Source organism: Tasmannia lanceolata, unplaced genomic scaffold, assembly GCF_043159265.1.
Source record: "Tasmannia lanceolata isolate RefF3 unplaced genomic scaffold, GAP_Taslan_0.1 ptg000020l, whole genome shotgun sequence".
NCBI classification, from domain to species: Eukaryota; Viridiplantae; Streptophyta; class Magnoliopsida; order Canellales; family Winteraceae; genus Tasmannia; species Tasmannia lanceolata.
The window spans coordinates 9,907,472-9,933,066 of record NW_027518697.1 but is presented as its reverse complement, the minus strand read 5'-3'; the positions used below and the strand labels follow the sequence as shown (position 1 = coordinate 9,933,066).

At 37.0% G+C, this 25,595-nt stretch overlaps 1 protein-coding gene across 3 annotated transcripts in view; it reads right to left on the bottom strand.

The window, feature by feature from the left end:
* NODGS (nodulin/glutamine synthase-like protein) overlaps positions 1 to 25,595 on the bottom strand; it is a 52,351-nt gene that overhangs the window by 5,868 nt on the left and 20,888 nt on the right. For 2 of the 3 annotated variants that reach the window (XM_077364054.1, XM_077364053.1), the window contains exons 8-15: positions 24,657 to 24,705; positions 20,646 to 20,917; positions 17,080 to 17,252; positions 11,139 to 11,259; positions 11,011 to 11,063; positions 10,790 to 10,919; positions 8,290 to 8,435; positions 7,557 to 7,748 (exon numbers count right to left, since the gene is read on the bottom strand). In XM_077364054.1, coding sequence (XP_077220169.1) covers positions 7,557 to 7,748; positions 8,290 to 8,435; positions 10,790 to 10,919; positions 11,011 to 11,063; positions 11,139 to 11,259; positions 17,080 to 17,252; positions 20,646 to 20,917; positions 24,657 to 24,705 — 1,136 coding nt within the window. Of the gene's footprint in view, positions 1 to 3,352; positions 3,418 to 7,556; positions 7,749 to 8,289; positions 8,436 to 10,789; positions 10,920 to 11,010; positions 11,064 to 11,138; positions 11,260 to 17,079; positions 17,253 to 20,645; positions 20,918 to 24,656; positions 24,706 to 25,595 lie in introns of all 3 variants that reach the window. The other variant, XM_077364055.1, reaches the window with a different exon arrangement.

The following is a 25,595-nucleotide window of genomic DNA, read 5'->3' as shown; positions in this document are numbered from 1 at the left end:
ATGAGGGACTTTTTATGACGTGCTTAGTAGCCACTCCGCCTCCTGACATCATAGTCTAAGAGGATGCATTTACCGCCAAGGGGGTGCGCTAAAACCCAAGGCCGGCTCAGAATTTCATTATTCCTGGACAACTCATACCTCCGCCCAATCCACCAAATTATTTTCCCAATGTCTTTGTCTCTTATCAGTTTTACTGGCATATCATCCATATCCTTTTTTTTCCTTCTTTCCAATATCTTAAAGATATTTTTAGCAATTTTATTGCTTCCCACATTTTCCTTTTTTCCTTTAACAAGGAATCATAACATTTCATCTTTTGCAAGCTACTGGCATAGCATCATTTTTTGAACATTTGCATGCTACCAGTATAATAAAACATGAGAGCACGATGCATATTAATAAGGAACAATCATCTTAACTACATCATTAGCATGAACAATTCTGTCTACTAAGAATTTCATTGCATGCATTTAAATCAATCATTGCTCAAGAGTACAAGTTTAGGTTACCGTCACTTACCTTAGTTATTTGTGATGTGAAAAAGTAAGAAATCCTCTATGTCTGAGTAGGGATTGCTACCGAATCTGAAACACAATGATATACCAAATTCTAAGTTTCCTCAATCCATATTTCTAAGTGACACACACACACACACCTCTAAGGCTTATGTGAGACCATATCATTTTATCATTTTTAATTATCTTTGTTTATAATTACCTTTGGGTGATATCAATAGTTTAGGGGCTGTTTTCTATTAAAAAAAATCATCAATAAATACCCATCTACAGGGGCCAAAATCATGTGGAACGGACAAGATCTGATGCCCCCAAAATTGGTTATACTAAAAAAAAGTTGAAAATACACTCTGATTTTTTATCTAGGGATCTACGGTCTAGATTTAATTAAGGTTATTAACTTTCTAGGCCCGTGTGGGGCCGGGTCTTTACATTCTACCCCCCTTAAAGGAATTTCATCCCCGAAATTCGACTTCCTAAATTCAGGAGTGTCAACGGATCCACTTCGGGTCGGATCCACCTATGTCACAGTCACGATCCATTTAAATCCCTTATCGGTCGGGTCAGAGTCGGATTGTACTTCGGATCCTACCTTTCACTTTATGATCACGATCCATTTTAATTCGGACCGTCTATCGGAGTGTCCTATTATGTCCCACTAAGCTAAATAAACAATTAGTTTTTTTTAAAAAGAGTTATAATGGCAGTCCACTGTTAGTGTGTCTCTATGCATTTTCTTCAACTAAATTAAAAATTTGTCTATGTTTAATCTATGTGTAAAATAATGCTTGTAAACAATAAAACTAATCAAAATTACATACACAAATATAATGTATAACTATTATCAACTAATAAATTGCCCTACCTCTCTCTTTTCCTTCGTTAAAGTATGAAATGAAATGAGTGAAATCGCATTCCCATACGATTCATTAAGTGATAAGAGAGGTTTTTACCAAAATGCCCTTCATAGAACAGTTAGCATTAACAAAATTTGGAGCGTATTTTTGCAAAACATTTCGAATCGTGACTATCCAATGGGCATCTGTAGCGTGCCCGTACACAATCCGAAATTTTTCAGATCCCAGATTTGATGATCTGAAATATGCCCATGGATCCTATTCATATGTTTAGATCCCGTTCATTAACGTTCCGATTCGGACGATCCATCGGACCGTCTGGATCCATTGACAGCCCTACCTAAATTCCATTAGTCCACATGAGCCTATCTTACTTCGTCACGCAATTAACTCACTACAAGATTATCCCAGTCTATGTGAGAGAATAACATAATAATTTTTTTTTTCTAAACGAACCAAGCACTGTCAACGCAATTGAGTCCGCTATACCGTCCCATACCAGCATAGTCAACCCTCACGCAACCAAGCTCTCAATATGTTTGTGTTCACTACATTGTCCCATACCACCATAGCCAACCCTCACCTACTAAGTGTTCCTGGTTTGCCTAAATTGCCCATAGAGCTCTCACCTAAACTGTTTATCTTCCACCACACAACTCGCTCACACATCAACCAGGTGCCCCCAATGCACGTGAGTCCGTTAAGTGGTTTCTTACAACACAATTAACTCATGTGCCCGGTACACACAAATATGGTGTGTCATTTCCTAATTGCTCCTTGTCTGCATCTACCCTTCCTATGATGTACCCAAACTCACAGGCGCACCTAAGATCACTAAACTTGGCTTTGATACCAACTGTAACGACCCGGATTTTCGGATAAACCCGAATCGCCACCAAAGATAGAAACTAAATGTAACTCATGAAAAATGCGGAATAAATTTTTTCTAAATAACAAAGAACTCAAATATTATTAATCTAAATCAAACTTAGAGTGCTTAGCAAGAGTAAACTGACATCAGTAATATAAATGAAAAGGACTAGACACTCCAATGACTTGGCACGCTCTTCCTACGCTCCCCATTTATTCTCGATGTTGTCCATTGTAGCAAAACCCGTGGGGGATTTTTGGTGTTAGTTCAAAGAACTATGTAGATTCATTCGGTACCTAAACAAATACAATTAAACAACTCTTGAATTTAAAGGCATACAACTTAATTCTATAAGTGAACATGTAACATAATTTCTTTCTAAAGAAATCATGAACGGTAATAGGGGGCATGCTATGGCATAAATCAATTTAAAACTACTATTCTAGCAACACAACAATGTTTTACAAGTGAAAATTTTATATTTTCGTTATTATCATTATTAATGCATGAGACGACTCACCCAAGACAATCAAGCTCCCTTAGCTTGTGGACCCCCAATACGTTCCACTACCCTTGTCTACAGGTAGTGGGCATGAGGACTTTTTACGACGTGCTTAATAGCCACTCCGCCTCCTGACATCATAATCTAAGAGGATGCATTTACCGCCAAGGGGGTGCGCTAAAACCCAAGGCTGGCTCAGAATTTCATTATTCCTGGACGACTCATACCTCCGCCCAATCCACCAAATTATTTTCCCAATGTCTTTGTCTCTTATCAGTTTTACTGGCATATCATCCATATCCTTTTTTTTTCTTCTTTCCAATATCTTAAAGATATTTTTAGCAATTTTATTGTTTCCCACATTTCCCTTTTCCTTTAACAAGGAATCATAACATTTCATCTTTTGCAAGCTACTGGCATAGCATCATTTTTCAACATTTGCATGCTACTAGTATAATAAAACATGAGAGCACGATGCATATTAACAAGGAACAATCATCTTAACTACATCATTATCATGAACAATTCTATGTCTGCTAAGAATTTCATTGCATGCATATAAATCAATCATTGCTCAAGAGTACAAGTTTAGATTACCGTCACCTACCTTAGTTATTTGTGATGTGAAAGAGTAAGAAATCCTCTATGTCTGAGTAGGGATTGCTACCGAATCTGAAACACAGTGATATACCAAATTCTAAGTTTCCTCAATCCATATTTCCAAGTGACACACACACACACACACACCTAAGGCTTATGTGAGACCATATCTTTTTATTATTCTTAATTATCTTTGTTTATACCTTTGGGTGATATCAATAGTTTAGGGGTTGTTTTCTAAAAAAAAATTCATCAATAAATTCCCATCTACCGGGGCCAAAATCATGTCAAACGGACAAGATATGATGCCCCAAAAATTGGTTATACTAAAAAAAATGAAAATACACTGTGATTTTTGGTTTAGGGATCTACGGTCTAGATTTAATTAAGGTTATTAACTTTCTAGGACCGTGTGGGGCCGGATTTTTACACATATTACGTAATCCCCAATATAGCCTTATCAAAATAAATAAACTATAATGAAAGAGTACATCGTAACCATTAACCCATGGAAAGTTGGACGAAGATAATTCTCCCTAACTCGCAATGAGTCTTTTGAAAAAATGCACAACTCGACACTTCAGTGAATAGATCAGTCAATAGTTCATTCCATTGAAAGTCACTAGTTCAATTCCTTTTAATATGGTTGTCATTTATTATGGTGTGTTCGTTGTTAATTTCATGTAATTTTAATTTGGGGGTCTTGTTTCCATTATGTAATCTTCCGTTAAGTGAATAAAACAGGGCATGTTTCACGAATGGGGCACACCCACATTCTTCATTCTCTCTTTCTCTTCTTCTATGTACATCCTGAGATCCACACGTTTCTACATGGTATTAGACCAAGATTAGATCCAAATTATTCCAAATCTAGGCTCTTCTCTTCTTCAATCTACATAAAGAAACCAAAGAAGAATTATTTTGGAATGATGAGGAAAACCCCATTTCCCACAGGTCGTACATACGGCTGGCCTAGTCAACCGAACAGTACAACCTGGGACATTCTGGAACAGATCTGACCTTTGTAATGATTGATGCATGAAGATAATTTTCCAAGGTATTTATGAGAATTTTTCCTATTTTTGTGGACTGTTTGAAAAGGTACGATGCATTATTGAGATTACAAAATCTAAAGGTTATGAAATTCTGAAGGACAGACGGGAGTATTCTGATCTGACCTCCTCCTAAGCAGAAAGGAGATTTCCTTGCATAAAATCTTGTAATGTCCTCAAATGGTTGAGACAGGTGGGGTAATATAGTAAAGCATTCATGTTCATGGATGAAGCATTTCTATTAATTTGAGTTTTGGTTTGACAATGATTTTGTTATTTGGCTTGATTTATTTGATAGTAGTTGGTGTTAGTTGTTATTATAAGCTAATAGGAGTTTAATGAGAACAAAACATATAGCGGATAATTATCACTTTGTGAGAGAAGGTGGATGCCAGGGTCATTACTATTCCTTATGTCAGATCAGAGGATCAGCTTGCTAAAATTCTCACCAAAGTGGTTCCTCGAAGTCGTCTTCAAAAGATTCTTGGCAAGCTGGACATTTTCAACATTCAAGAGCCGGCTGGAGGGCGGAGTGTTAAACACTAGTTCCAAGCCTTTTAGTGTAGTGTATCATATGTTGTGGTCAAGGTTTTAAATTTCAGTTTCGGTGTCGGTTACGGCCACCACTGAAACCCAAATATTTCGGTTTTGGTGAAATTTTGCCGAAATCTTGTAAAGAAACGACTTCATGTAAATTTCGTTTCGGCCGAAATTTAAAACCATCATTATGGTGTGCAATTGTTTATTTCATATAACTTAAGAGGTATTTTTGCAATTATGTTATATTCACTTTGTGAACAAAAACAGGGCATGCTCCTTGTTCCCAGGAATTTCTTTCTCCATGTCTTCTACTTCTTGAGCTCCTCATGTTTCTACACATTTGCGGGAACATATGGAGTAAATAAATCCTTCTATAAGTAAGTCCCCTTTTTTTGAATGATTCTATAACCATCTCCCTTACCAGTTAGAAATTATCACCACCATCAATTTCAATCTATCACTAAAATATTCACAATAATATCATCCCTATATTTCTTAAAAAAAAATAAAAAATCATCCCTATAATTTCCCAATAAACTGAATTCATCACAAAAAAATATTATTATGATAATATTGCGATATTTGTATTGTAAATTTTTTTTTTTCTGATATATGTCATTTCTTATATATAAATACATAATATTTTTTTTTCTAAACATATATACATGTACACACACATATAATTAGCATTAGTTCCCGAGATAAGATTTTGACACTATCCAAATAAAAATGTCAATTTTTAACGGGAGATGATATTTTCACCCCATCTGCAGTACGCATTCGCTCCCCTTATAACGTGAACAGCGGGCAATGTTAACGCTTTTTGACGTCAAATCACGTTAAAAGGGGGACGAATGTGTACTGCCGCGGGGGGTGGGGGTGGGGGGGGGGTGCGAGGGGGGTTCGGGTGAAAATATCATCGCCAATTTTTAAATTATCCTAATAAATAAACAGGCTGATAAAATTTCCCATGATAATTTTTTGACATCACCCAAATAAAATGTCAAAATTTTAAATTGTCCTAACAAATAAAATGCTGACAAATTCCCAAGAACAATATATCCGACTAAGCTCCCTAACGAAGCAGTGGTAAAGCTCTATGCTCGGTAGCCAAATGAATGATAGGAGACAATGTTAATGGAAGCTTCCTTATTACAATGAAGACATACAAGAGGGTTAGCTCATACTGGATACGATATAGAGTGTGCAACTACATTTTACTTCTTGTTGTGCCATGTAACTAGGTTTCTTCCAACAAAAGAACAATACACTGTAGTCGAACATCTCTCAAAAGGTGATCCTGCTAAACGACCCTTAAAAAAACTTTCCTCTCTCAAATGGTCATTAAAAAATAAAAACAATACTTCTGCATGGTGAACCCTTTAGGTATCTTAGAATAAATTGAACTACAACCAAATGATCAACAATAGGAGCATGCATGAACTAAATCACTAGACTTACAAAGAATGCAATATTCGGTTATGTAATTTTAGGTATATAAGCCTTCCAACAAAGTGACAATACCTACCACAATCCTGAAGGCATATACCAAGTTCCATGTCTTCTTTGATAAGAACAATACTCAGCTTACAAACCATCTGCATCAATTTGCAGGAGTGTTAAATGATAATGTCTTGAGGGCGAGCCTTGGTGCAACGGTAAGGTTGCTCTCCTGGTGGTCATAGGTTCGAGTCACGGAAACAGCCTCTCTGAAAAGCAGGGATAAGGCTGAGTACATCTAGTCTTCCCCAAACCCCGCAATGGCGGGAGCCTCGTGCACTGGGCCGCCCTTTTTTTTAAACGATAATGTCTTATGTACTATTTTTTTTAATGGTAATGTCTTATGTACTATATGTAGGTAGTTTCGTACTTTGTTTTTTACACTCATACATGGAATCTGAACAGCATTTTTCATTCTTTCTATTTGTATATAATGAAAATGCTTCAATACGAAATTATGTAATTCGTTACTTTGAATGACCTTAGTACAACACTACAACTGATTGAATACAGAGATAAATCAGCAGATCAACATGAAGTTACAAATGGTTAAAAAACTAGGGTATTTCTCACTACTATACCATGAAATAATATATAAAAGTGACAATTGGAACTTTTTCGTTAAATATTATATAAATAAAAATTTATATCAGTAAGAAACAAACTAGAAATCAAAGTATGAGAGCCAAGAGACAGTAATGCCCCTTCAATTAGGAATATGAAAACAAAATTATAGCAAAACAACATGAAGAAAACTCAAGGCACGTGTAGAGCTAGAAAATAACAGCAATTACTCAATTTTTATTTATTTTTGAAATGAAACAACAATTTACTCAATATGTTTTAATAATTTGTTTTTCTAAAATAAAAGGAACATTACTATTCAAAAAAAGGTTGCTCCATTGTGACCTGGTGGTCACGGGTTCGAGTAACGGAAACAGCCTCTCTGCAAAGCAGGGGTAAGGCTGCATACATCTAGCCCTCCCCAGACCCCGTAATGGCGGGAGCCTCCGTGCACTGGGCCGCCCTTTTTTTTTACTATTCAAAAAAAGGAACACTAACAAAACTATCAAAGAGAGATGGGAAGAATATTGTTTTACAGGGAATATAAAACTTTACCTGTTCGGAAGTGGAGCTGTAAATGCCATGATTGAAGGAAGATGGTATAAAACTCCGGCCATGAACTCTTCCCCAACCTTTGACATTCCATATAGAGTTTTTGATTCATCTGACGCCATAAAAACGTTCTTTCCATTCGTCCATAAACTTAAATGCACATGAGATCCAGATCCAATATCATCCAAAGAATACCTGCAGGTGTAGGATACAAGCATTGTATATGAATGTTGGAATTTGATATTCATAAAAACGCTAACAAGCTATCCAAACTAGTCACTAGAAAATTGCAACTATAATGCTAAATTAGTAACAAGTGTAGAAATTGATTTAACAAACATAAACACAAAATATATTTATAAAACAACAAATAGAATGGTTGCTAACACTTGGAATATGATATGTTGAGGAAACATGTGAAGCGGTATGATTTCTTTTATTTGTTATGAAAGAAAAAAAATTGAGTAGCGGAATATCATCAAAAGCATATGGAGTTCAAAATTTTCAGATATTTGTAAATATTATCAATAATCATCAGAGACCAATAAATATTCGAAAGTTGAAGGTGATTCATGTGAATAAGTAAACAATGAGGATATGTTATTTAACTTTCACCACATCGAATGCATAACATAACCAGAAATGTAGAAAAAAATTAAATGGCGCTGAAGCTGATATTATGTATTTTCATTAAATGGGTAATGTGTAGCATGACGGAACCAACATACAAACTTACTTTGGCACAAAGGTTGCCAGCAACCCATGCTTTCTTGCAACTGCCCTAATAACCTCACGAGCAAGTACCAAGTTATCAGCTGCATGAGTACAACGTCTATGTGCCAATACTATCTCAAACTGACCATTTCCAGATTCTGCATGTAACTGCGACACTAAGGAGGTTATCACGAAAAGTATAAAATAACAAAAATAAGAAACTACCAGATTTTTCACTTAGATGAAGCATAATTTATCCTCTATAACTTCAAAGACAAGAATAAGAAAATACAACAATGAACACACATATATTAAAAGGTAAGTGAGAGGAAAGAACATGTCGTTGCAACCATAAACAAAGTGAAATAAAAGATATAAATTACAAAACCCTTTAGTTGAACACTTTCAAAAATATAAAAGCTGCACAATATGCATCAATATGAATGATAAGGAAAAAATTAAAATTTTCTTAACAATTTTAAGTGAAATAATTAAGCGACAAATAATATTCAAGAAAGATGTGAGGAGAACTTAAAGCCTTGCTTCTTCTTCCTGCAAGTGGATTTTATTGCTCACATGTGCATCAAGAATCAACTGAAATCAGGTGATTTGGTCTGATATTAGACTCATCAAAGCATTTGATGACTTCATCTTGAGCAAAACGACAATAAGAATTCAAAAACACAAAAACTGTAAGAAAAATCCAATCCTTGTGTGAACAATAACTAAAGCATCCAAAATACCATCAGGGATCTTCTTCTGATCTCAAATAGATGTAATGGGATTGGTGAGAATGAGAAACCACATGAACAGAGGAAAATGATTGATATATGTTGGGCAGTGGTCTATAATTCCTTATCACACTTCGATTCTCCACCAAAGTTTTGGTAAAAGTACTCTTAGATTAAAGAAAAAGTGGTGTGAAACCAGTGATAAACAAAGACTAGAGTTGCATAGAGCTCTACAACATAAACCTTAAAAGACAAATCCAGGCGGTTGCAGTTAGGTACTGTACCTTTGAAATGTTCTGAACTCTAATAACTGAAATTCTCCTAAAAAAATTCAAGTGAAATAATTACACAACAAATAATGTTCAAGAAAGATGAGGAAAGAACTTAAAGCCTCACTTCTTCTCTCTGCCAGTGGATTTTATAGCTCACATGCGCATCACATATCGACTGAAATTAGGTGATTTTGGTCTGATATTAGACTCATCAAAGCATTTTATGAACCCATGTTGAACACAAGGAAAATAAGAATTCAAAAAACACGAAAACTGTAAGAAAAATCCAATCCTCATGTGATCAATAACTGCTTGATGATAAGGAATACTATGGTTTGACCAAACAGAATCCACCTTGCCCAAGAGTCGATATAATCTCATCACAATAGCCAAGAGAAGGAGAATAATACTTGGACCGATAGGATAATATTGTGAAATCATGCTATGTTCATAAAGATAAACATTCACACAACATTAGAGTTGTGATATAAGGAACGCCAATATAAACTAAATATTGAGCTATACTGGCTCTAGATTTGATCACTGTTTTAAACATATTAAGGAATTTTTTCATCAAAACTGAATCTGTACACCACTTATCAATCCAAAAAATTGTGCTGGATTTCTTATTTTTCAGCCATTCAAAAGTTTGAGTGGTCACTCTCCAAAATTCCTGTTCCTAAGCGGTGGATTGATGTTGTTAGGGTGCTAGGCATGGTTGAAATGTATTAGAACATTTATTGTTTCATAAATTTTTAGCATTAGTTATTTAAATTGTAATGAGAAGCCTAATTATCCTATTAAATTCTCTGTCAACAATGTCGATAACCAACTCTAGCACATACTTGTTTCTTTCCAGGAATCTTGTTATGAAAATATTTTCATATCTTTTGTGCTTTTTCATTTCTCAAAATAGTAAAAAGTACTAAAAAAATCCACCCGTATACTCCTCTCAAGTCAACACTGTGTACTCATCCACTGCAACAATCCTGACTAAAGATGTGATCATAAGAAACAATATCCTTCAATAAACGACTAAGTAGTAATTTGGGATCACACCAATAGATAAAGGAGTGCGAAAAACAACAATCAAAGTCTTTCTGGCGAAGCCCTAAACAAAGCCCTCAAATTAAATTGCTACGTTGACCTGATCATGTGATCATGTTGGGACTGACAATTATGGAGAGGAATCATGATGCCCTAATCACATGCCCCGTCTATACATACGGCAGTGGGCTATGACTGTTCAAATTAATTTTGGACGGTAATGTCCCAAACGTTCTATTGTTTTATATAATCCCAAAACCCAAGTAAAGAGAAGAACGCACACCAAGAGTAAGTTTTCTTCGTAAATAAAATAAGGATTATTACTAATAATGATAGTGGAAGCCAATATTACACAAAGTGCAAAACAAATATGCAAATATATAGAAAACTGATATCAGAAGCCATTTGAAAAATTCCACAGAAGATGACATGCATACCAAATACTTTACAAATGGAGTCATAGTTCCTATACCTGCTCTACCGAAATTCCCATGGATTGGAGATCAGAATTCACTTCCCGCAAAACTGGAGATATAGCATCAAAAGCTGAGGTTGAGCAATAGGGGGTTGAGTCAAATGGTGCCCACTCGGTTTTGCCTTCTCTGGATATTTTCTTGGATTTAGTTATCATGACATACGTAGAAATATGAAATATGGTAATGTATTAGGAGAAGAAATAATATAGATATATACCTTAATACATTTTTCAAGAGAAAAAACTCATTTTCAAAGCCTGAATTCATTTCCTGCACATAAAGAGCTTATGAACACATGAATAAAAGGAATTTCACGCATACTTGGCATGAAGACCTAAACCATACCAAGTTAAATTCCTCTTTTAAGACTTTTGAAATCCTGCGTAGGGCCTCTCTTGGACAGCATTCCCATGATTCGCCAGGTTTTAATTGCATATCAGCTAAAACCATTTCCTCTTGATGTGACCTATTGAGATTAGAAGTGTTACTGAATAAAAATATCTCAATGCAAGAATATGCCCATGTCTGTACAATCACTACAATGACATACAGAAATGCTCAGCCCAAAAAATAAAGTAGAAAATTTTTCATCAAAGATTTAAATAAATTAAGAATTATTTTTCATTAACAAAACAGAAAAATAATTCGTTGAATATACAGTATAAAGATTGAAGTAATTCAAATTGATCAGGTAGTGAAAGCCATTAGGTGTCCAAGCCCCATATAGCTCAATATAATGGAATAACTGGGATATTAAATTGAACTGTGTGAGCACAATTTCTAATAACCTTGCCGAAAATTTCCAGATTGAATGCACAATGGTGGTCCATTCTCCACAAAAACACTTCCAGAACTTAAATGCTTGAGATGATCCACAAATTTAACAGCAAATCTGGACAAGATTGATAGCATGAGAAAAAGGCCAACCCTCAAAAGGGTACTCGGCAAGACCAAGGTTCAGCGTTGTCTCCGGGACCACCGTAAACGTTGGAGGTGGGAGCAGCCCACTCTCAAACCAAGGAAAACCGCACGATGCCCCCTCTCCTCACTTCCCATGATGTATGTATGTATGTATGTATGTATCTATACACACACACACAGCGGAGAACGAAATTGGGGCCCACATACTAGGACAACGAAAATAAAAAAGAGAAAATTACATGAGAGAAAAGAAACAAAAGGTGGGCCTAGCCACAGCTGATCCCTTAATAACAAAGGGGACATTTCAAGTCCTTTCTCCTCAAAATTGCTTGTCCTCAAGCAATTCAGAGTTGGGTGTGCGAGAGTTTCTTGCCCCCCCCAAGTTGCATCCTCCACAGGTAAGCTCTTCCATTTCACCTAACACTCTTCATGACCCGGATCCTCAACCTATTTTCTCTACTCCCAATAATCCCTTCAGGCTCGAGAACCAATTTTCCTTCAACGTCCAGGGGTGGAAGCTCGTTGGAGGGAATGATGTAGTGTCCAGGCTCTTTCTTCAAGCATGAGACATGAAACACAGTATGAACGTGACTGCTTCGTGGAAACTCATCTCATATGCGACTTCCTCAATCCAGCCTGTGACCTTGTAAGGACCATAAAAACGAGGCCCGAGTATTTTAGCCCCACTTCTCCTAAGCGTGGACTGTCTGAAGGGCTGCAGCCTTAGATAAACAAGATCTCCCACCTCGAATTGTCGCTCAACCATGTGCTGATCAGCATTCCTTTTGCTCTGATTCTATGCAAGTTTGATGTTATCCCGTGATGCCTTCATGATATCCTGACTTTCCTGCACAAAGTCATGGGCTCGGGGTATCCTACTATCATCAAGAAGCAAGTCCGTGAAGTTGGGAGCATCATATCATAGCCATCAACTTTGATTTTACGAAGTTGGTTCCCTGACATGTCACTAATTCATAGCATCTGACAACCGATTTAAATTTTAGCACCTTATCCTTGTCTATCTGTTTCACTAAACATAAGTGTGTCATCTGCAAATTGGAGATGGGAAACTTCCGTCCCCTTTTTCCCAACTTCGAAGTGGGATTACTTGCTGAGTTGTGATTACTCATCACTGTTGTTCATCATTTCTTTTTCATATTGAGTTACGTTTAGCTCTGAGATGCCTAAGTCAAAGTTCAAGAAATTTGGCAATATTTTGAGGGCACAGTTTTGCGCGGGACTTTTGCTGTGAGCCCAGCTACTGTTTGACTCTTTGTATAGAGCCAGTCTTGAGACTTCTGTGGTTAGTTCTTTTTTTTATGGTGAAATTTTAATTAAAAAGATAGGGCCACAACCGAGACAGTCAAGGGAATAAAGAGAACAGGAAGAGAGAGAAAAACTACAATGATGATAATGCTCAAGGCGTAAGAAATAAAAAATCTCTAACACCGATCTAGTTGCTTCAGCCCGCGCTAGGCGGTCCTCCTCTCCATTCGCTGATCTCCTAACATGGAAGGGAACGGAATGGCCCTCCACACGGTCCAAAATCTCATCAATAAACACTAAGAATCTCTATGGATGGGTAGATCTCCCATCCAGACATTTGAAAACAGTGAGGGCATCTCCCTCTGCGATAAGAATATCCATATCTCTGCCCTCCATCAATCTAATGCCTTGAAGGATAGCTCTCACTTCCGTCTCATTGTAATCCTTGATTTCGATCGGCCCATAATAGGCCCCCTGGTAATGCCATTCTCATATCAAAGAATGCGTCTTATTCCCAGTTAGAATGGATAAGGAGAAGAGGAAGAAGAAGAAGAGTGGGGAAGAAGATGGTGAGTCTCCAGTAAAGAGTCCTCCCATGTAAATAATGTGTATATACCATGTAGGCCTAAAGTAGGGCAACCTTGTATAAAGACTACAATACCCCCCATCACACACATAATATCTAAACTACCCTTACATACTCTTCAACACTCCCCCTCAAGCTTGAGTGTATATACTATGAAACTCCAGCTTGGTACAAAGAAAACTACAATACCCATACAAACAACTATAAAACCCATACAACAAAAAGGATAATCAACTCATACACACAGCTAGCTTTGTACAACACTCCCCCTCAAGCTGATGTGGTGAATACATAGTGAAATACATAACAAAAAAAGGACAACGTCCACAATGAGTACAACAACGAGATCAACGGCCACCAAAACAACGAGCTCCCCCTGAATCAACACTACCATCAGAGCGATCACTAAGACCCTCCCTGAATCAGAGCACGGCTATCAAATCTGCACACCGATAACGATCGGACGAAGGCACCTCAGCAGGGAAATAACAACGAAGCACGAACAAAATACGCACACAAAAGGCGCGCATAGCAAACAACGGCGAAGCATGAGTAGAGATAAGGCGAACAACACATCTCCAGTAGAAAAAGAAGTCCAATCACCAAAAAGGTGAGAGGAACTAATAACCAACCAACAAAAGGGGGATAGAAAATTAGCCCGCAACAACAACCAACCAACGACGGCCACACAACACGTCGCCTGGAGAAACAACCAACCAACGACAGATTGACAGCACGTCGCCAGGAGAAACAACAAGGTCGAAAGCAACGCTAACGACCAGGCATATAGCCACCACCAACAAGACCGAATGCAACTCAAACGACCAGGCATATAGCCACCCACACCAACAAGGCCGAAAGCAACGTTAACGACCGGGCATATAGCCACCACCAACAACAAGGCTGAATGCATTGCAAACGACCGGGTATATAGCCACCAACAACAATAAGGCAGAACGTAACGCTAAAGACGGGGCATATAGCTAGGGGTGTAAAAAGACAGGGCATATAGCCATATAGCCACAGACAACAACAAGGCCGAATGCAACACAAACGGCCGGGCATATAGCCATCACCACCAACAATAAGGCCGAAAGCAACACTAACAACCGAGCATATAGCCACCAACAACGTGGATTGCAACACAAACCACTACAACGACAATAAATACGTAAAACTACGCAAGGCAACTACACACGTGTAGAAGCACCAACAAGGTGGATTGCAATGCAAACCACCACAACAACAAAAGCGTAAAACTACGCCAAGCAACTACACTCACCATGTAGAAGCATCAACAAACACGACTCGCAAAGCGAGCCCACCAACAACCAAACACAATCAACCAACCAACAATCCAACCAAACAACCAACCAACCAACAAACCAACCAACCAAAACCAACTTCTTAAATGTGCGAGCATTCCTCTCTTTCCAACGAACCCAGATAGATGACAACAAGACGAGCTTCCAGAAAGTCATACCGTTGCTAGGCCACAATGCAAAGAACCAACGTCTAGAAGCCTAAAAATATGTGAAAGAAAAACTTGTGAGATTCCGAATGAGTCCAGGATTTTGGCCCAGACCTCTCTAGCATATCTACAATGGAGGAGCATGTGGTCCACTGTCTTGCCCGCGCCCAGACAAAGGGCAAAGTGGTCTACAATAAGCATGTTACAACAACAGAGGTAATCTATCATTTGGATCTTGTTCTGGAAAGTTGTCCACTCAAACGCGCATGCTCTAGGTGGGGCTGGAATCTTGGGACCCACTTAAGTGGTTAGTTTTTAAACTCTTTATTGTATATTGTTGTACAGTGTTTTAGACTTTTAGTTATGGCATGCTTATTTAAATCATATTTTTCCTGTAAATCCAAATATCTGCTTTTGAAAAGACACTTCAATGATGAATGACTTCATTAAGAGGGTACAGATTCAATATAGCCTAGTGTATGAGCTTTGATACATTCTGTCCTGAAACCTGTGAGGGTTTTGTGAAGGGACAGTTGTGGTATCAGAAAAAGTTGAGATTGTCTTGAGAACTTAGAATGTGCATAGGATTAGGGAGAAATAAAGAGTTTTTCATCTGAGAAGAATAGAAGGACCTCAGGCTAAGAAGACTTGCTAACCTGTTTCCCCGACTTACATCATAAATTTCATAGCCATCAACATTAATATATGACCATTATCACCATCAATTCATTAATTTTAGGCAAACCTACTCCTCTAAGAGAGAATTGTTTTGTGATCAGGATGCCTAGTATGCAGAAGCATAAGGCATTGTCTTTGGGCAAGACCGGTGAACTGACGAAAAGGAAAGAGACCCTCCTAACACATCAGGTCTAGTGCAACCACAAGTCTGCTTCTGAAAATACACATTGATGATGAATGACTTTATTTTTATTTTTTTTGAAAAGGTAAATGATGAATGACTTTATGGAGAGGGCATAAATTCAATATACCCTAGTGTATGAGCTACGATATGTCACATCCTGAACCCTGAGGTACAACTTGGGTTTTGGGACATGACATTTATCATTTTTAGACTCAAAAGAGTTCCTCTTTAGCGAGGACTCTTTTACAAATGAAAAATCAAATCATTAACATTCTCTTTTACTCAAAGGAATTCCTCTTCTGGGATGGCTCTTTTACTAAAGAAGAGTCAAATTGTTAACATTTACCACAATAAAGGAGTTCCTCCTTTGGAATGACTCTTTTACAAAAGAGGAGCCTGTCAATATTTTCTATAATTTAAAGAAGTCTCTCTCCTAGGAGAAATCATTAACAAGGGAATTATTCAAGATATCAAAACTCAAGAAAATTCCAAGATCCTCACTCTCCTAGAAAGAATCGTGGGAGAAACATTTATAACCCACTCTAAGGACTCTCAAAGCAAGCATTATCAAAACTCAAGAAAATTCAAAGATCCTCACTCTCCTAGAAAGAATCGTGAGAGAAACATTTATAACCCACTCTAAGGACCCTCAAAAGAAGCATCAGGAAAATATTTAATTTAAATTCTGTTTATACTTTGTAAATTATTTTAGTTAAGGAATCTCTTGATGAATAATCAGAGATGCTTTCATTCTTTAACAAAATGTAATTACCGGACATTAGATCCGGAAGTGTAAGTCTCCAAAATATTTTAATAAAAACTCTTCTCAAAAGAGAAAATTTTGCTCTCAATATTTTGTGTGATTTTCTCATGCATATATTTGTTGTGAACAGGCACATAGAATCCATATTGGATCAGATTATACCGATTCAGCTGAATCGCACTCTCTGGATTCAGCAACAGTGCAAGTTTTATATAAGTGGACCATACCATCATTTGCATATATGATGGAAGAAAAGTAAGAAACAAGAGACAATTAAACTCTTCACAAAAAAGCTTCCATATCTAATGAAAGCATCCATCTAATGCAAAATTGAGTAGCTCACAATGAAACAAAAATCAAAGAAACTATTAAATAGAACCACTAATGTAGGTTCATTAAGAACATAATTATCAGTACCATGGCAGCCTTTGCTTCGTTGATAAATCAGGTATTAGTCTGATCTCACCAACAGCAGTTAGATTAGTCCCTTCTGCGGGCCCATCAGAACTAGAAGTCATTCCCATACAAGCAACGGCCAAACCTACACCACTATTCCTTACAATTTCATAGAAGCGCTTTGCTGGAATAGCCTGAAACAACGATAAAAAAATGAACTAAAATTATTCAAAAATTTCCCATACACATGCAAATATGCAGATTTAATTATAGTCATCAAATAATCGTACGGGGGCATTACATTAACGTAGAATAAAGTTAAAAATGACCAGACAATATATGATTGTAGAAATGAGTTCATTAATTAATAAACCTGGAGCCTAGGACCCATGTGTCGCAGTGAAAGAGAGGAAGAGAAGAAGATAAAGGAGTTTTTGAGCTGACCCTTGTATTAATCAGTGCATCATAAATACATAACTGCCATTAGTGGAATAGAATAATAGAATAGACATCATCTAAGACGTAATTACATGTGTGCCACCAGTCACTAATTGCTAGTGTGCAACTAACACTAACACTACCCCTCAAGCTGGTGAATAGATGCCGGTCATTCCCACCTTGCTACTATGATTTCGACCCCACTACCACTTTTACTTCTTGACATCCTCTTTCCCACAGAAACTATGATACTACCTTTCCATCAAAATGCACTGATAGTACAGGCATAGATTTTCTACATCTGAATTCTATTTCGACAAAACTACTAGTTTTATACTGAATTAATATAAATTGCTACTTTTAAATTCTTTAGCATATTGACTGGTCATAGATTCTCTGGCTTCCAAAATTTTTGAACTGTTGCTTCGGTGCTCAGACTTTGTGCAACTATTTTTACAACTAAAAAGTTCGAGGATATGTTTTTCAAAAGACGAGGCAAGCAATATTAGGAAAGAGAGATTTAGAGGCATACATCGTGTGTCAAAAAATGTGATGATGTAAAGACCCGGCCCCAAACGGGCCTAGAAAGTTAATAACCTTAATTAAATCAGGACCGTAGATCCCCAGACCAAAAATCACAATGTATTTTCGTTTTTTTAAGTATAACCTATTTTTGGGGCATCAAATCTTGTCCGTTTGTCTTATTAGGCAATTTTTAGGAGTGCCAATATTAAAATTTAGTATTTTCCTTTTTAGTTAACTTAATTAATAAGATAAGAATAAAAAAGACCTAATAGAGTTAGGAAAAAAAACCTTACAATATTAATTTTAATAGGAAACAAAGAAATAGAAGGAGAGTTAGAATAGGAAACATGCTATTCTCTTTGATTTAAACTAGGAAACATAAATCAATGGGTTTTATAAAAACCCAAAACGTGGGTTTTTCTCTCCATTCATGCACTCGCCCGAAAAGAGAGAGAGAGAGAGAGAGAGAGAGAGAGAGAGAGAGAGAGAGAGAGAGAAGAAGGATTTGGCTTTTGTCTTCACTTCTTTTGGGCTTTTGTCATCATAAAAGTTTACTTTCGGTTGACACTTAGAGCCATTCACTTCATCTCTTTACACTCAAACTCTAATGCAAGTGATGATGGCTTTCATGGTAACGGTTACATAAATGGTCTTGTTATTATGATTGCATTTCGTATGATTAGATTCTTTTCTAAATGGTTAAAATGGATAGCAAGCTCTGTTTTGATAAATTGTTGAAAATATGGTAGTACACTAACCATGCAGGGGAAAGTAAAAGAAAAACCCCTCATGACAGAGAGGGAAAGAGGTACGTATAAAAAGCATGCATGCACATATAGGATACTATGAGAGGGAGGCCGATGGGAGACCCCCTTGGAGCCAACCTTGGGCAAGATGCCAAAAACCACCCCGAGAAGAGCGTACAACAGTGGGCTGGCAATGCATTCAGGTGGACCTGGTAGACAGGATGACCGATGAAATCCTACCTAGGTTACACCCAAATATGGGTGGGGGCCTAGATGGTCAAGATCAACGGCGGCATATAAATGCCATGAAATGAGAAATAATGGAAAAAGAAAATGAATGAAAGGGGGGTTTGAAATGTTGTATGGTCTCGGGGTAGTCTCATGCAATTTAATTTTTGCATGCTTGCATCTTTGCATTTTTAAGTTTGGTCCCTATTTCTATTTCTAATTCTAGTTCTTGTTCTGTTTTTATCTTTATTTTAATGAATGGCTGTTTTGCTTATGCTAACCCTCTAAATCATAAGAAATAATTTCATAATGCAATCTCATCTAGTGGCTCTTACTTTGCGAGCCATTAGGGGATCTTGTTCAGCTTGTTGTTGACTCTGTCACCACCCACAGGTTCTCTAGGTGTTGGCGATGGAGCTTCTGTCGCGCAGAAATACACACTATAAATGTCACGGGATTGGGAGTTGGTTAGAGTGTCGAGCTATATTCAGTTATGGTGTTTTAGTTTGAGTTGTAGTTCACCTTTATTTTAAATTCAATGGTTTTTTTAGTATTGGGTTTTAATATTGTAATGGACCATTAGTTTCATAATGGTATAAGATTCGTTCATTTTATTTAGTGAATTTTCCTCATGGGATAAAATTGGTTAGTTTGATGTTTCCCTTTTGGGGTAACAATTTGGGTTTTGAGATTAAAAAAAAGAAAAATCCTCAAAAATCTGGGTCGTTACAGATGATGTAGACCAGGTTTGAGGCCTTGACAAGGAACGAAAAGAAGTGAAGGTAAGGGAGTTGTGAATGGGAGGCACAAGTGTAATAATGCGCTAATGGCAAAACAGAATCACTTGTTCAAGTTTCTGCATAAAATTAATAAGGATAATATGCTAATACATCCGAGCATTGATCTACAAATATTCCAACAAGATATCGACTCTTTGTTTACCTGACAAATTTAGAGCATCAGAACCCCCACCAAACTAAACCAGAAATTAAACCAAAAAAAAAATTATAAACCCTATCAAATAAAGATCTTGTAAATGGTATCTTTCTCAGTTCAATATGGAACATGAAAAAACTCCTAGTAAAGAAGAGGTGAGAGGAAAAGATTTGATTCAAGTATTCAACATAATTAGGCTTTTGACTATTTTTACTCTAAAACCATGTGAATCATGAGAACAGATTATTCATCTCATGCTTGCAACTTATATTTAATATTGTCAAATTACAGAATGACATTCACTTAGTAAATGTGAAGTAACAAACTAAGAAATTATAAGGATAACACTGTCACCAAGTATAACTAACACAAATTAGACACGCACGTTATGCGGAAAAAAGTATAGAACTCCAAGTGACTTGTGAGATGATAGATACCCATGATTAAGCCCACAACATTGTCAACCCACTTGCCTAAAACAGCACAAGCATGAAGACCCACTATTAGGGTTCTGCCCAATCTCTCTAGAACTGCTTCTTTTCAAATTCTTATGGAAAATATTTAGTTAATTCTTGTGTTTATGTTTAACAACCAATTCAAGTCACACTAAATCACATACTTTTGTACATTCCCAGAGAAACAGATGGTCATGTCAATGATGCTAACATTAATAGTATGAGCATTCATATTAAGCAAGGAAGAAAAACAACTTACACGGCATCGATGTTGTCCGGAAGCATCAACCCAAAGAATGCGAACAAACTCTATATTGTCTCGTGATGAATTACTATAAATTGGGTCATAGTTGCATGTTATAGCATTTTTGGAATCCAAAGACCCATAAATACAATTAATCTTGTAAAGGCGCAATGCGTTATGTTTAAATATGTCTTCTACTGCCTCTACAGCTTCGGGAATTGTAAGATCGCCATCATCACATGCATCAGATAGAACAGATAAAACAGTTTCACGTGCTCGTTTTGCACCTACAGAATAAAAGGAAATGAGTTTGACAACATGGTGTAAATAGTGATTTTGTCCACAAAAAAAAAAGATTCTAACAATTACTAAAATGTAAATTAATGAAAGTAGATTGTTCATATTACTTCTCCAAAATGCAGTTTCCTTGAATATATCATATGAAGACATGACTGTGTTACCATTTATTCAATAACATGGTCTGACCACCATACATTTGGATTTAATGGTGATAAACACTGTTGATTTAGTGGGCCAGCATTAATCTCACCATTGCCATCCAAACCTGATAGGATAATCCTAAGCCATGGATCAATTTAACAAAAGGCATCAAAGTATAATGTGTATGGTAGGGACACACCGTTTTACCAGAAAAAACGGTAACATGACTTTGTCTTCCAAGCATGGCTCAGTTTGTTAATATCATAAGTGACATTTTCAACAATAATCGGCTAATAGATGCTATAAGATAGGAGGAAGAACGGTAATGCAGACATAAGTTTTTCATGATGTACCATTAATAATAATGTCTCTGCAAAGCAGGCGTAAGGCTGCGTACATCTAGCCCTCCCCAGACCCCGCAATGGCAGGAGCCTCATGCACTAGGCCGCCCTTTTTTTTACCATTAATAATAATGTCTCAAAGAAAGGATGGACCAAAGAACAAGGGTTCTTTCTTCATTTCCCTTACAATATGGGCATTCATATCAACGTATTATTTTATTGATAACTGACAAATATATTGTATTTCAATCATTAGATCATGGTCCATGGTTAAAATCGTTTTACAAATCCATTGTACAACCATCAGATCCATTCAACTGCTTCCATTATAGCAACCCATATGACCTAAAGTTTCAACTTCTACATACTATCTTGGTTTTTCGGCCTCTAGATTGGACTATACATTACATCTTCATCAACCATAAATAAGAAAAGATAAAGAGTTAGAAGAAGAGAAATACGATAGGAAAAGTGAGATAGTGAGGGTTGAAGTCCATTGACATGACCTCTAGCCTTTATAAAATAACCAGGTTCTTCTAATCACACAAACTAGTACTTTCGGATAACAAAATCAGAACATAGAAGCAGTTCACAACAAGAAGCCATGGGAAGGCACAAGAAGCCACAACAGCCCACACAAATTGTATAATAGCCTCACAAATGACATAAACATCTCCAGCCAAACCCATGCACAAGGTGGGGCCCTCCATTTTGCACCTCATCTTTTGATATGTGAGGCCCATCATTTTACATCCATGCATAACATGGGTCTGGAATACTAGTTTCAAATTGTAGACAGTTTATTTGACTTGTTGCTCATTTGATGCAGAAGCATCCCAACCGTTTTAAGGCCAGATCATCAATATCCACCATCCAGATAGAAGGCCAAGAGCATGAAAGCCTTGACCGGACTATGGATCCTCGGATCTACAGTCAGATGATACGGATCGATGATCAAGCTCAATGGATCGCCGGATTATCTTTCCTAAAAGAAAACGTCCTCAGATCGCCTAGAGATTAGACAGCATCACAATCAACGGACCTTGTTCCCCACGGATCCAAATTTAGTTTATTTTAGTTAGTTTTATTTTTGTAATTTCCTATTGGCTAAAGAGTCCTTTGTTTTAGTTGTGTTATAAGTTATAAATTGGTAGTCCAAGAGTTAGCTAAGATCTAGGATATCAGAGATTTTTTAGGAGTCATGTGTTGAACAAAAATTAGAAGAAATTTTAGGAGTTTTCCTTTTTGTTTTCCTAGTTTTAGTCAAAATATTTACCTAGTTTTGATAGGCATCAACCATGCAAACTTTATAAACAGCATGCATGTGTAACGATTGAGATGGCTCTTGATAATGAAATAAACTAAATTAGTGGAATTGCAGAGGAAAAATAGAAAGAAATTTCTGGTTTTTTGATGAGGATCGGGTCAAGGCCAAAGTATAAGAGGACCAATTCTAGTAGTAGTGTAGGAGACATACATTAGTGGTGGTTCGTTTGTAACTTTCTCTTTTAGTAGGGGTGTACATGTAGTCATTTAGGAGTGGCATACATGTAATTGAGAGGGGGAGCCTCTTGCGCCCCATGGACCTGTGGTGCCTGATCTCAACCTCCCCCCTGCTGAAGAAGTGTTTCACGTTGGGGAAGGGGAACCTGAAAAGGGCATTTTTGTAATGTGAGTAGTCTAGGCTTGAGCCCCCCGCATAAATAGCTCTCTTTTGAATTTTGGAGAGACTTTTGCTGAGATTTGAAATAGAGAATTGGTGCCCTAGCTTTGGGAGAGAGAGAAATCATTTGTAAAAGGAGCTTCGAAGGTTGTTTGAAGGAAATTCCTGCTCAAGAAGGCCTTCCACTTCATCTACTTTTTAATTTTGAGCTTCAAACTGAGCTATGTTTCCGTTTATTGTTACCTTTCATTTAAGATTCAGTAAAGATTTAGTTCGTCATTGTTCTTGCTCATCATCTTGTGTTTTCCATGAAATTTCAGCATTCCCTGCTCTTTCACTGTCAATTACAGCAAGTTACTGGTTTTTAGGGCTGTTCTGATCTGAATTTTCATTCAATTATTGTTCCTTCACTAGCCTGGACTGCCTTTGATCTCATTTTACCATTTAGAAATAGATCTGAACCAGATTTACATCAAATTTGGAATCAGAACTGATATCTTTCTTGAATTCCAACATTTTTTCCTAAAATTTGAGGTCTGACCATAACATTCCCGGATCTGAGAAGGAATTTCCACTTTCTCTCTGATCATGAATTGTTTTCCAGCAGAAGTCTACATCATTTTCCTTCTCCTTACCCATTCAATTTCTGATTGTTGGATACCAACAGTAGCCTCCATTGAAACTAGCCTTTCCTGGTTTCCAAAACACACCATTCATCGATCAGCAACCAGAAGGAACCATCCTCAGTCTATTGCACTTAGCAGGACGTTCAGCCACTGCTTCAATGGCCACAACCAGTACCTTCACGCAAGGAAGAAACTCTGACTGAGTTTGATCGAGGAAGATACAAACCCGCCAGAGACAACCTAGTCGAGAGGTAGCCTCTCACTTACTGGTTTCAGCTGTAAACAGGATCCAGCCAAAAGCTAGTTCCCTGACTATTAGGCTCCCAACCAGTTTTCTGGTTTGCCAAAACCTTTGTGTTCAGCCATAAAAACTCCAATTGTTCCTTGCTGCAGGTTGTTTCCGCAAACCTGAAACCTGGGCATAAGTCCCACTTTTAATCCCTTCTCAGCCGTAAACCATACACAGCCACTTCAAAACCAATTCACATATCCTTGCCACCCCTCCTCTCCAAGTCTAACCTCAAGCCATCATCTTCCTGAAACTCTAAGCAAGCAGCCACTTTTCTGTCCTTTAGGTTAGCTGCCCATCCTTCCTGTTAAAACCCAAACAGCCAGCCACATGCTGCCTTTATTACATCTGCAATACCCTCTCAATTCAGCCGTCCTTCCGTCCTAAATCAGAACAAACAGATAATGCCCACATAACAAAACAAACTGGATGCATTTAGGCACAACAAGCCAACATAACTTTTGCTCAAGAATAAAAAGTTTGACAGGAAACATTACAACTGGATGCATTTTGGCACAACAAGCCAATGTAACTTTCGCTCAAGAATAAAAAGTTTGGTAGGAAACAACAAGTCTCAAATGCAATCTCTTGCCTATAAAACAATGGTTAATATTAAAATTAACAGTCTCTAATCGTTGAAGTTAAATAGCATAGTTTTAAACATACCTAAGTAGAAAGTCTCAGGAAATGCATACCCATCGGTACTGAACATCACCTGCACGATGTAATATATTTAAAGATAAAAAGATTTTAATAAGAGAAAAATAGCAAAAGCAATTAGAAGTAGAAGAAAGAAATAATAGCCCTATATCCATGCTAAAGATTGCCAAAATTATATTTACATGGCAACATGACTGATATATACAGAGCCAAAAGAATCAAATGTACTGAAAAGATTAAGAAGTTGGATAGCATGTGGTTTAGAAATAAAAGGTATCAAAACTAAGATTATTCACTTTCTAAGTAGATTCACATTCAGAACAAAGATTAGAAAACAAAGATTCTCCAGTTAGTACCAGTATTTCAACTGAATGAAAGCATGTTAACATACCGTTTTCAAACAATTGAAGAAAAATAAAAATATATCAAAATTTTTACATGCAACAATAAGAACCCCTAAAGAAAGCGACAGAGATGGAGAAAAGTAAATATTAGGCATGAGATACCAATACACCTTTCCTATAATTTACAGCAAGATTAACCAGAAAAACTGGAAAAGAATTTCAATTACAGTGACTGTAGGAATGATGTTCTTCATGGATACTCAAAGAGTTATCAATTTCTCCAAAACATGGGGAGAAGATCCACAAAGAATGACAAATCTTATTTAGACAATTGATTACCAAAGAAGTGTCTTCTTCTAATCAGACTTTACCATTATTGAATATCTCCTGCCCAGACACTCATGACTCATCGTGAAAAAATTTACTGCTCATCAAAACTTAGATTTATGCAACCTCGAGGGGTTTAATTATCTAGAGGCCTCTCAGTCTCAAAATAAATTCTTACAAATTCCAATTCATTCCTTGCTAGGAGGCTAAGAGAATGTACTTTAAAGCATTCCAATTTTAGAGTTCTTTCTAAATATTCAACGATCAATGAAAT